This window comes from Solea solea, chromosome 17 (genome assembly GCF_958295425.1).
Source record: "Solea solea chromosome 17, fSolSol10.1, whole genome shotgun sequence".
NCBI lineage: Eukaryota > Metazoa > Chordata > Actinopteri > Pleuronectiformes > Soleidae > Solea > Solea solea.
In genome coordinates this window covers 9212339-9222789 of record NC_081150.1, presented here as the reverse complement: position 1 = coordinate 9222789, position 10451 = coordinate 9212339, and the positions used below count along the sequence as shown (strand labels likewise).

General features: G+C 43.0%; 2 protein-coding genes across 6 annotated transcripts; one reads left to right on the top strand and one right to left on the bottom strand.

Moving 5' to 3' along the window:
• Nucleotides 1-94: 94 nt before the first annotated feature.
• LOC131443875 (uncharacterized) lies at nucleotides 95-2968 on the bottom strand. Of its 2 annotated transcripts, none has more exons than XM_058613929.1 (3): nucleotides 2888-2968; nucleotides 2528-2603; nucleotides 95-1975 (listed from the first exon to the last, which is right to left on the bottom strand). In XM_058613929.1, exons 2-3 carry the CDS (start codon nucleotides 2544-2546, stop codon nucleotides 585-587), a joined length of 1410 nt encoding a protein of 469 aa, XP_058469912.1. In that variant the 5' UTR covers nucleotides 2547-2603; nucleotides 2888-2968; the 3' UTR covers nucleotides 95-584. The 2 variants fall into 2 exon arrangements, with proteins under 2 accessions (XP_058469912.1, XP_058469911.1); XM_058613928.1 differs by having other exon boundaries at nucleotides 2848-2966.
• A 56-nt stretch (nucleotides 2969-3024) lies between these two features.
• naga (N-acetylgalactosaminidase, alpha) lies at nucleotides 3025-7765 on the top strand. Of its 4 annotated transcripts, none has more exons than XM_058613930.1 (9): nucleotides 3025-3166; nucleotides 4179-4338; nucleotides 4992-5132; nucleotides 5597-5808; nucleotides 5900-5994; nucleotides 6076-6237; nucleotides 6353-6550; nucleotides 6654-6794; nucleotides 7152-7765. In XM_058613930.1, exons 2-9 carry the CDS (start codon nucleotides 4184-4186, stop codon nucleotides 7335-7337), a joined length of 1290 nt encoding a protein of 429 aa, XP_058469913.1. In that variant the 5' UTR covers nucleotides 3025-3166; nucleotides 4179-4183; the 3' UTR covers nucleotides 7338-7765. The 4 variants fall into 4 exon arrangements, with proteins under 4 accessions (XP_058469913.1, XP_058469914.1, XP_058469915.1 ...); XM_058613931.1 differs by having other exon boundaries at nucleotides 3030-3166; nucleotides 4182-4338; XM_058613932.1 differs by lacking the exon at nucleotides 3025-3166 and adding an exon at nucleotides 4026-4100 and having other exon boundaries at nucleotides 4182-4338.
• The last annotated feature ends 2686 nt before the right edge of the window (nucleotides 7766-10451 follow it).

Here is a 10451-nt window from a genome sequence, read left to right as displayed (position 1 = left end):
TCTTGGGAAATGGGGCAGCGATGTGAGAAGAAGTGAAGGAAAGACATAATTACAGCTACTCTGTGAAAAAAAAGTCAACACATTAACACGGCCATCAATGTATCTGTGTTGTTTATTCATGTTTATTCAACACATTAACACATATTTATGAAACTGTGGATTGTGATTAATAAGTGCATCCGATAATTGGCTCAATTTAATCTAATTAAAGCGATAGTCATCACTTTTTGTTTACTTATTATTTTGTCTTTTAGTGATTTATTCATTTTCTGTTCCCAGTGTTCATCAGAGGGAAAGTCAGAAGCATGAAGGAAGGATTTGGATGATGAAAACAACACAGTCACAGTTTTGATGATAACATACCGGACACATTACTGTGTGTAATGAACATAGAGAAACCATACATTATTGTATTGGTGAATTCAGCAAAATAGTTTTACTCTATTTTGAGAAGAAAAAAAAAAGAAGCTGTATGATGTAAGAATGGCATCAACATAGGGAAAATAGGGTTTGCAAAAAATAAAAATAAAATTTTCCTGCATTCATAAATGTAATGACCAGGAGAGAAGGATGTAAAATGTCCGTCAGTCTCTGTGAGCACTTGCTGTTGGTTGTGATTTTCCTATCCTGCCACTCAGAGTGCTTCCACACGCCAACAGTATAGCCACCAGAACTCCCACACTCCCCAGTCTCCCCAGGGCTGCGGTGCCTAACACTGCAGCCCCAAGTGCCCCGGCTCCAATAGGTGCTGCTGCTGCGGTGACAGTCTCCATGCCGATCGCTTTTATTAGATCTGGCCCCGTGAGAAGACCCCTTTGAAGATTCACATGAGTGTGGAATGGGCTCTTTGGTGCGCCCAGAACAAATGTCCCTACTGCAACAAAAGTGACGGTCAGAAGTTCACATGTTGTCAGTGGAGTTGCCTTCAGTGCTACACCTTGCACGGCCAGTATCACACCAACAACAACAGCACATAAAACTAGTAACGTGGATCGCCTTGACCCAAATGACTGCTTTGCTGCGACACTTGCAGCTCCGAGTGACACCCCCGCTGCTGCTGCTGCTCCTAAAGTTCCCCCTATGTTGCCACGGGCCTCAAGGGTAGAGCTCGACTGGAGGATAATTCTCAAAGACACAGATGATATTATAGCAGCTCCCATGGCAACCTTTCCAGCCACTTCTGTTCCCACTCCAACCATGGCCACTGTTCCCAGTCCACCTCCTAGTAGCCCTGCAGAGAGAAATACCACCCAGAGGACTGACTGCAGCATCAATACCACCTCTGCCTCTGACCCATCGTTTGCCTCACCTGCTACTAAACCCACTGAAAACCCCAGTATCCCCACAAAAACACAGTAGAAGACTATCCTCTCTAACAGCTGGCACCTTGTTTCAGCTTTTGGTCTATGTGCCATCCTCTCTGTCAGGGCTTTCCGTAGAGCACAGAGGGCACTGATAGTCAATCCCATAAAAAAGAGTCCAACTAAAACACCCATCCTTCCGTATGTGACACTGAGATACAGAGTGGTGAAGATAATTAATAGAGCTGTGGTCATGTCGTTGATATTAGAGCATGAGTAGACGGCGAGGACGAGAATAGCTTGGCCTGCAAAGTAGATCCACGGTGGAAGGATGCCCACTAACACTCCAGTAGTGACAGCACCCACCACAACAGAGGCTCCTGCTGTGGCCTCTGCCCACCACAGCAACCTCCCTCCGACTTTGGCCGACAGCTTCATCACCACGGCGGCAAAGAGGAAACCGCTTCCCAGGGAAATTAGCACCGAGGTGAACATGAGGCACGAGGTCACAACTCCGACACCCGTAGAACTGGCTCGACCAGCAGCCCGAGCTGCAGCATTCAGCAGAACCACATCTTCCATCAGTGCAGGCTTAAGTGTAATTAACGCAGCCTCTCCAAACGCAAAACCTGCCACGGCACTTTTTAGGAGTGTTGTTGCCACACTATAGGCATCTGTGAGGGATGAAGACATGAGGATTCAAGTCAAGTATTTCAATTCAAAGCTGGTTGAAAGCAACTATAACAATAATATAAATACAGTTCACTTTAGTCCTAACATATTTCTAGCAACGGTTTTATTTATGCATTTATTGGTGAGTTAAGAAGAGAGAAAGGCTGGTTTAATAACCAGAACCATGCTCATGGATGATGTTTTTATTGTTTTTATGCCTAAACCACAACAACTGAGCTGAACTGAGATTTGTATATTTACAAAAGACATGAGTGCAGGTCTTTTTAATGTGGGGCTTTTGCTACTTTCATGACAATTATCTGAAAAATGTGTCCACCATGCCGTGACTGTTTTCTGCAGCTGTCACTTTAACAAGAAAGTGAAACTTCCCGACAAGGTGTATATGCTGAAACCTACAACCAGAAAGTCTGTCTGAATTACACAAACAGAAACAGACATGTCAGGACACAGTCCCTCTACTTACAGTAAACATGTTTGTTAAACAGTTAAATGCTTAATCTTTTATTTGCTGTGTCTTCCTGAGGTGATCTTACCTAGGCTTGTTTCTGCCATGGCTCTCAGCGTGTGAGCGTGAAGCTCCACCTTTTCCTGGTTGATGTCATATTAAACCTGCAGAGGGCAGAGCCAACCAGAACCAGAACATTATGGAGAGTGTCAGAGTTAAACCTTGACTACTACTGTCCCTGTTAGTATGTTTATTATTAATTAGAAACAGCTTACGTTTACATTTTGCTCATAGTTATTTGACATTTTACTGTGGGGATCTCTACATTAAAAAACACATAGAGTAAACAAGTATAATAACAACAATAATAATAATAATAATTTTCATTAATGTTGTTATTATTATTACCTGGCAACCCTTGCGAAGTGACATTATAAATGGATAATACCTGCTAAATAAAGTATAAATAATACACGGTTCGCAGCCTTTGGACCATGGATGCTTGGGACTTTCCTCCTCCTCAGCTTCCTGGTCTGAGGTCAGCTGATCGTGTCTCACATGACAGTTACTTCCGGCTTCACGCGACATTCTGTAGTCGATGACGGTCTTCAGTTTAGTTCATGCGGTTTATTTAAAGTAGCGACCAAAACAGCACAGATTTGACGTGCAGGACGCGACCTCCTCCTCCTTTCCTCGTTTAGCTTCGCATTTGAGCCGTTGAGTTTCAGTAAGTTTGTCTTTTCACACCGTTTATTGTTTGAATATTTTCAGTTTATTTGGGCAGTTGTTTATAGTATATGTCGTCCATCTACTGACTTCTATAAACCTAACTGTGAAAGGTGATGGTAGATTGTTTTTAATAGGCAACGCATGTACGTTCCAAAGGTTGCCATGTTGTGTGAACATCATTTATAAATGATCAGTTACATAAACAAGCAGCAAAATAACAGTAACTGTTACAAAAAACTAAATTCAAATACGAGAAAAAGGTAATACACAACAACAACCACTGAGTAGATGTTTACAACTTAATATCAACACCACACTAAGGCTGCGCAATGTATTGATTTTATATCGATATCCTGACATGATTGTAGAAACTGCAGAAATGACCTTTGACTGTTGACAAAACTACCATTTTTTTCCCTTTCTTTTTGTATTCGTGTGTGGAAAAAAAAAAGGTAGAAAGAAAGAAAACTTATCATGAGCTCCAAGAAACAGTGTCCACCTGTATGTTGAGATGTATTGAAATATTTCCAGCGTATTGGGACGTAGCCTACAAATATGTAGGCTTCAAAATAATAAAAGGTATTTTTCATAAGCTACATGCACCACACTATCTTTACCCCTACATGCTCACATACACGATATACATACTAGGACTTGTACAAAGGCATATCATCATTCCTCCTTAAAATATTAATTTTAGCAACAATCATAATGCAGTTGTGTGATTCTCTTACTATCCTTTTATAAGCACTGAGTTGATTTAGACACAACAGGGACATAACAGGACTGTGTGAAGTCACACCCAGTCATATGAGACTCAGGAGGTTTCACCTGACTCACCCTGTCGCATGTACACAAGGTGGCTTTTAAAGTACCCAGTGCACATTGCAGTACAGCACATCCCAGGAGGTGGTTGGCTGAACTTGCTGCAGGTGATGTCGTACAGGGCAGGTATAACCAGTGTGTTTCACCTTCATTCGCTTGATTTACTGTAATGTTTGTCTCCTCAGCAGGAATGCATGTGGCGGTGCTTCTGTTTGCTTCGGCGCTACCGCTGACCATCGTGGCCCTCGACAATGGACTGATGAAGACCCCTCCCATGGGCTGGTTGGCGTGGGAACGATTTCGCTGTGATGTTGACTGTGAACATGACCCCAAGAACTGCATCAGGTAAGGCATAACATAATGTGAAGATTAGACAATCTCACTCAAGCTTAAGCTATAATGTATTGAATCTTGCTTTTAGTAAAAATACTATGATACCTCGTCTAAAATGATGCATATACATATTCAGAGTAGCTTTTCCATTTCAAGGTGTGGATTAAGTTTTATTCCGTGAGAAGTAATCTTAAAATATTTAAATTAGCAGTGTAAGGTTTTCAGTCATCTGGCTGTAGTCAGCTGCACGTACTCGACTGAAGTCATCTAAGAGGATTGAAAATGAATTTGAGGTATATATGTAATGAGAAATGTTGTCCCTGTATTTTCTGCTATAGTGTAAAGTGGGCGTGGAGCTCTGACAGCCAAACCAGTTGTGTGGCAACAACAGAAAGCATGCACACCTAACAATGTGAATTTGTCAGTTGGCATCAGATTTCTCTTTGAAAAAATGTTAATTTTGAATAATTTAGATATGCTTATTTCTACTTGATCTAATCCCACACCATTGATCAATCTCAAAAGTGAGTTTAATCTAAGAATCGTCATCTATTTTAACACAAACACCACATTAAATACAGCAGTGTCATCATTGAGGAAGAAATATTTTACTAAAGGAAATACTCGGGCCAGTTTCTAACGAGACGTTTCCGTCTTTCTTCCAGTGAGAATCTGTTCATTGACATGGCAGACAGACTCGCAGAGGACGGCTGGAGGGAACTTGGCTACGTCTATGTGAATATAGACGACTGCTGGTCCTCCATGGACAGAGATAAGGAGGGACGGCTGCAGTCTGACCCGAAAAGGTATGGTGTGCATACATACCTACGCCCAAACATGCACACACACTCCGACGCCTCTTGCTCCTCTGTGCAAACACTCATCAGTCATTGCTATACATGTCAAGTCAAATAAACAGTTGAGGGTGTGACAGTCATGCAATCATATGACCAACACAAAAACATTTACTGGTGGTTTAAATTTTTGTGCAGCGTCGCTGCATCAGCCTGTGTTCAGTGCAGCATCAGCATACGTGTGATAAAACCAAGTGGAAGTGAAAAATACGTGCTCAGCAAAAAAAAATAATCCCACAATTGTTATTTTCATGAATAAACAACTGTAGGCTTTCATGAGCTAGAGCTTCACACAATGAAATATTCAAATAAACAGTAGAACTGTTAACATGCAACAATTGTGGTACCTCCGTAATCAGTTGATTTCATGGTGCGCGCTGGTTTGCCAGTTTAACATGTCATCATTCTTACCTCAGATTCCCGGGAGGCATCCACAAGCTGGCTCGCTACGTGCACGACAGAGGACTCAAGCTGGGGATCTATGGGGACATGGGCACGCACACCTGCGGGGGCTACCCTGGCACCCCGCTGGACAAGATCAAGATCGATGCTCAGACCTTCGCAGACTGGGAGGTGGATATGTTAAAATACGACGGCTGTTATTCTAATGTCACAGAGCAGGAGCAGGGTAAGCGCTGAAGGGATTTTTATCGTCGTTGTTACGGAGACTTTTTTTCTTTGATTCGATCACAGTTGATACACAATTCTCTCATGGACAGGTTACCCTCTTATGTCAGAGGCTTTGAATGCGACGGGTCGCCCCATTGGCTACTCCTGCAGCTGGCCCGCCTACCAGGGAGGTCTGCCCCCGAAGGTATAATCTGAATGTGAATTTTGAAGTGAAAAATATTTCATATCTGTAATCTGAGCTTTTTTTTGGACTTTTCCATTCCAGGTAAACTACACGCAGTTGGGCAAGATCTGCAACCTGTGGCGTAACTATGGCGACATCCAGGACTCCTGGGACAGCGTCCTGAACGTTATTGACTGGTTCTTTAATAACCAGGAAGTCCTCATACCTGTAGCAGGACCTGGAAGATGGAACGACCCCGACATGGTCTGTTTAACTGACTGAATACTCCACATTTATGTGTTTACTGTCGGTCAGTTGGAAAGGTTGGCTATTATTTGAACTGAGATGCTGCCATCTCATGTCTCTGTTGTCTGATAAGCTGTTAATAGGCGACTTTGGCCTCAGCATGGACCAGTCTCGTGCTCAGATGGCTCTGTGGGCAATCATGGCTGCTCCGCTGTTCATGTCCAATGACCTTCGCACCATCAGCAGCGGGGCCCGCAGCATCCTGCAAAACAAAATGGCCATCACCATCAACCAGGACCCTATGGGCATTCAGGGAAGACGGATCGTAAAGGTGATGCACTTTATTTAGCATCTTCTTTCAACTGCTCAGGGTAAAACTCCACATTTTTAAATCATTAGACACTCACGTTGTCTCAACCATTTTGTCCCGCCAGGAGAAAAATGGCATTGAGGTGTTCTGGCGCCCCCTGTCAAGCAACGCCAGCGCTCTGGTGTTCTTCAGTCGTCGAAAGGACATGCCCTTCCGCTACCAGACGTCCCTCAGCAAACTCAACTACCCGACTGGCAGCTACAAGGTTTGGTCTCAAAGAAACGACAGATACTATCTTACTCAATCTCAGAGTCAAGCTTAAGTTTAAGTTAAGTTTAACTGCCATAATGTTAACTTTATAATACATACATCGGTCTTGCTGACTCATACAAATAAGTTTAAATCAGAGCTCTCTCTCTCTGAAATTAAAGGCCAGTTTCAGGTACTGAACTTTTAATGTAAATGTGTACATTTCCTTTTATTGTTTAAAAGCTTTGCCATTTGATGTTTTCTGGCTATTGTTAGTAGTCGCTTTCATTTGTGTGGTTGTCTCGGTCCTGACCTGATCAAATCAAACCAAATAAAGCTCATCTTAATACATATTATTTCTACTCCTCTTCAGGCCTTTGATGTATTCGCTGAGAAGACTGTGATGCTGAAAGACTCCACTGACTTCGTGGTGTCAGTGAACCCCTCCGGTGTGGTCATGTGGTATCTCTCCTCTCCGGCCAAACGTCATCTCCGCCAGTTCTACAAAGGCGGCCGAAGCCGTGATGAAGGAAAAGCCATTCCTTCTTTCATCCTCTGACCTCCCACTGTCTTAACTTCCTCTTATAATTGTCTCTGATCTGGTGCTGGAAGGATGTGTTTGTCAATGAACCCCCTTAAGGTCCAATGACAGCAGTGTAAAATACTGAAATTGTCAGTGATTCCTCTCTCTCTCTCTAATTCTGCACTGCAACGTGAGTCAAATGAAGAAGTTGATATGGGACACATGTTGCTCTATTTTGTTGTTCCAAAAACATTGAAGTCTATCAAAGGCCAATGGATGCAACTTTTTTTTTTTTTTTTAAGCACATTGCTTTTGTTTTTAAGGATACATGTTTTATTCTGTCAAGATTCTGACATTGCGCTGCTCAGGTCAATTTTAACGTTTGTGTTTAAGAAATGAAAAAGAAATGAGTCAATGAATGTCTTTAGTGGAATAAAATGGTGTGTTTTTTTCCAGTGAAGAAACTGTCTTGGTATGTTTTGAAGCATTTCACTGCCCTTAAAACATAATTGGACAATAATTGTTCTCAGAACCACCAGTGTGCTGCTGTAACAGTCTTGCAACAGCGTCGCTCGTCAGAAATGACATCAACGATCCTACTGTGGACACAAAATTAGGAATATAATAATGAATGTTTATGAATGAGTAAACCTGATGAAGAAGCTGCACGACATCAGTTCAGCTGTGTTGTGCTATTTCACTATATCACTGTATTCATCTAAAGAGGTTTAAGTTCTGCTTTTAAAACCAGAAACGGTTATGGAATGTTGTTCAATTCATGGTTTCACTTCACTCTCTCATACTGCGCGGGGGGAATTAGAGATGCCGACTACTAGTAGGTAAATCAGTGATTAACCTTTGCTTAAAATGGCTTAGTGCTGTTTGAGGAACGATTAGTGGTGTGTTTTTTAAGGTATAAATATGAAGATCTTGTTTTGTTAATGAGACATCACAAGCATCACATATTTCATCATAGATAATGGAACTTAATTGTCATTGTTGTAGCCCAACAAAATAACAACAGTGTGCCTGTTAAAAGATTTAAACTGGCAGACACAGACACATTGTGCCAGCAGAGGTCAGCACTGCTCTTCTGTTTGTACAGACGTGGCAACGCGGGCCTTCCTGTCCCAAAACCCTGCCAAGAAATGCACCTGCTGAACAGCACAAGGACAGTCGGCCCATTTGTCTCACTCCTTTATCTCTGTTATGATTGTGTCTCCTCTGTCATCATCCTCCCCCATTTTCCCCCGCAGGTACAACAGAATGTGTGAACTCATGTACAGCGATGTGTTCTTCTTTCCCATCGTTTTCTCACGTTTCACAGTTTCATTCAGACTGCCTTCTCATCTTCACTCCTCCCGTCGTTCTTTCTTCATCGCCCTCCTCCTCCTCCTCCTCTCATTCTACTGGGCATATAGTAGCACCTCTGACCTTGGCCTGGTTGCCCTGTGTTTGCACTCACTCAATATAGTGAAGTAGTCCCATGGGTGTGTGTTGGCATGATGTGCGCATGTATGACTCTCAGTGACAAACACACCCAAGCAGGTCATTTTGGGCCAGACTGGCTCTGTGTGTGTGTGTGTGTGTGTGTGTGTGAAAATACATCACTGTCTTTCCCTTTCAGTTGTCTCAGATATCCGTTGGCTGTGCGATCACGACGCATCTCTCAATGTCAAGGTCAACGCCATTTGGTAACATGATGAAGGAGAGAAGAGGGAGTTGTGATAGAGACGAGGCGTGTGCGGGGGAGACATGAGAGAGAGGGTGAGGGAACAAGTCAGGGCGGGCTTGAGACGATGAGCGGAGAGTGTTCCTGCCAGTGCTCACATACGCCCGCAGCTGCAGAGGCACAGTTGCCATACTCGTCTTTTGTGCCACTGGCCAACTGCACCCCCCACGCCCCCCCACCACCACCACCACCACCAAAATCACACCTCTAAATCAGTTCGGTTGATTCTTCCCCCTCACTTTTGACCAACAGAGGCGTTGCTGTCATGCTGGTATAGTCACACTTTGTGCCTCTAAAAATTCAATTCACATGAATTGGGGATTGAACACATGCAGCTGCACTGGGGGGGGGGTTATCTGTTAAGATACAAACAGAGCTTTTTCATATAGGTCAGAATATGTGCATACTCTCTAAGGAAGCAACGCACTCAAACACCCCCTGGGAGTTGCTGCTGATACAGAAAGAGAAAAGAAGTCATTGAGCAGCACTTCTTCTGTGTCTTTGCGGACATGTCACGTCGCCGCATCATCACAGAAAACTGCAGTTTTCTTTCTGACACAACGCAAAAGCCTACGAACACATTTTCTTATGCACTGCCAACAATGCCACTGTGCTCCCCTTGTCCATGCTGGTGACATCATCCTGGTGGCATCTGGTGTTGTCTGTCTGTCTGTCTGCGTGGCTGCTGACTCATAACGTGACTAAAAGGTTTGGAGCCCGAGTCGACAGGTAGCCTGGAAGGCGTGATCGGTTCATTGACACCTTTACAGACTGATTATTTACACATTTTATTTACTCAGTCTGAAGAAATATGCATGTGTTTTTATTATTATATATAGCTTGTTTCATAAAATATCCTTAAACATGATTTTCCACCTTTTCCCGCACTTTTTTTTTCTCCCTATGTCAGAGTTAGCAACTTTTTATAAAACTAAAAGTCCACCTTAACCTTCTGGTCTAAACTCCCCGCTTTATTATTTAAGCCACTGGTTTAGTAATTGCATGAGTCCATATTGGACAGTTTTATTTTATGCAAACATGGAAAGTCTGCATGGTATTATGGTATTACTTAAAAGGGATTTTTCTGTTGCCACTGCACTTTTGCAACGCGGCATTGACGTCCTTTTTTCACAGACTCATGCATTTGTAAAAGACTAATACGTACTTTCTGGCCTCATTGGCTTGCATTTCTTCTTTTGGACTCATGACTCATTTGGACTCGATGACCCACCCAGCAAAGGACAGCAGGCTTGCTGCTAATTCATTGTTTGATCTACTCTCCCCTTTAATCCAAATGTACCGGGGCATTAAATTGATTTTGGTTCCTGACTTTTTGACACCTTGTGGAGGTTGTTCTGTCCTTTTTCTGCCCTGGATGCTATTACAGCAGAGGATGTCCTGCTGGCTGTGTGGAGACG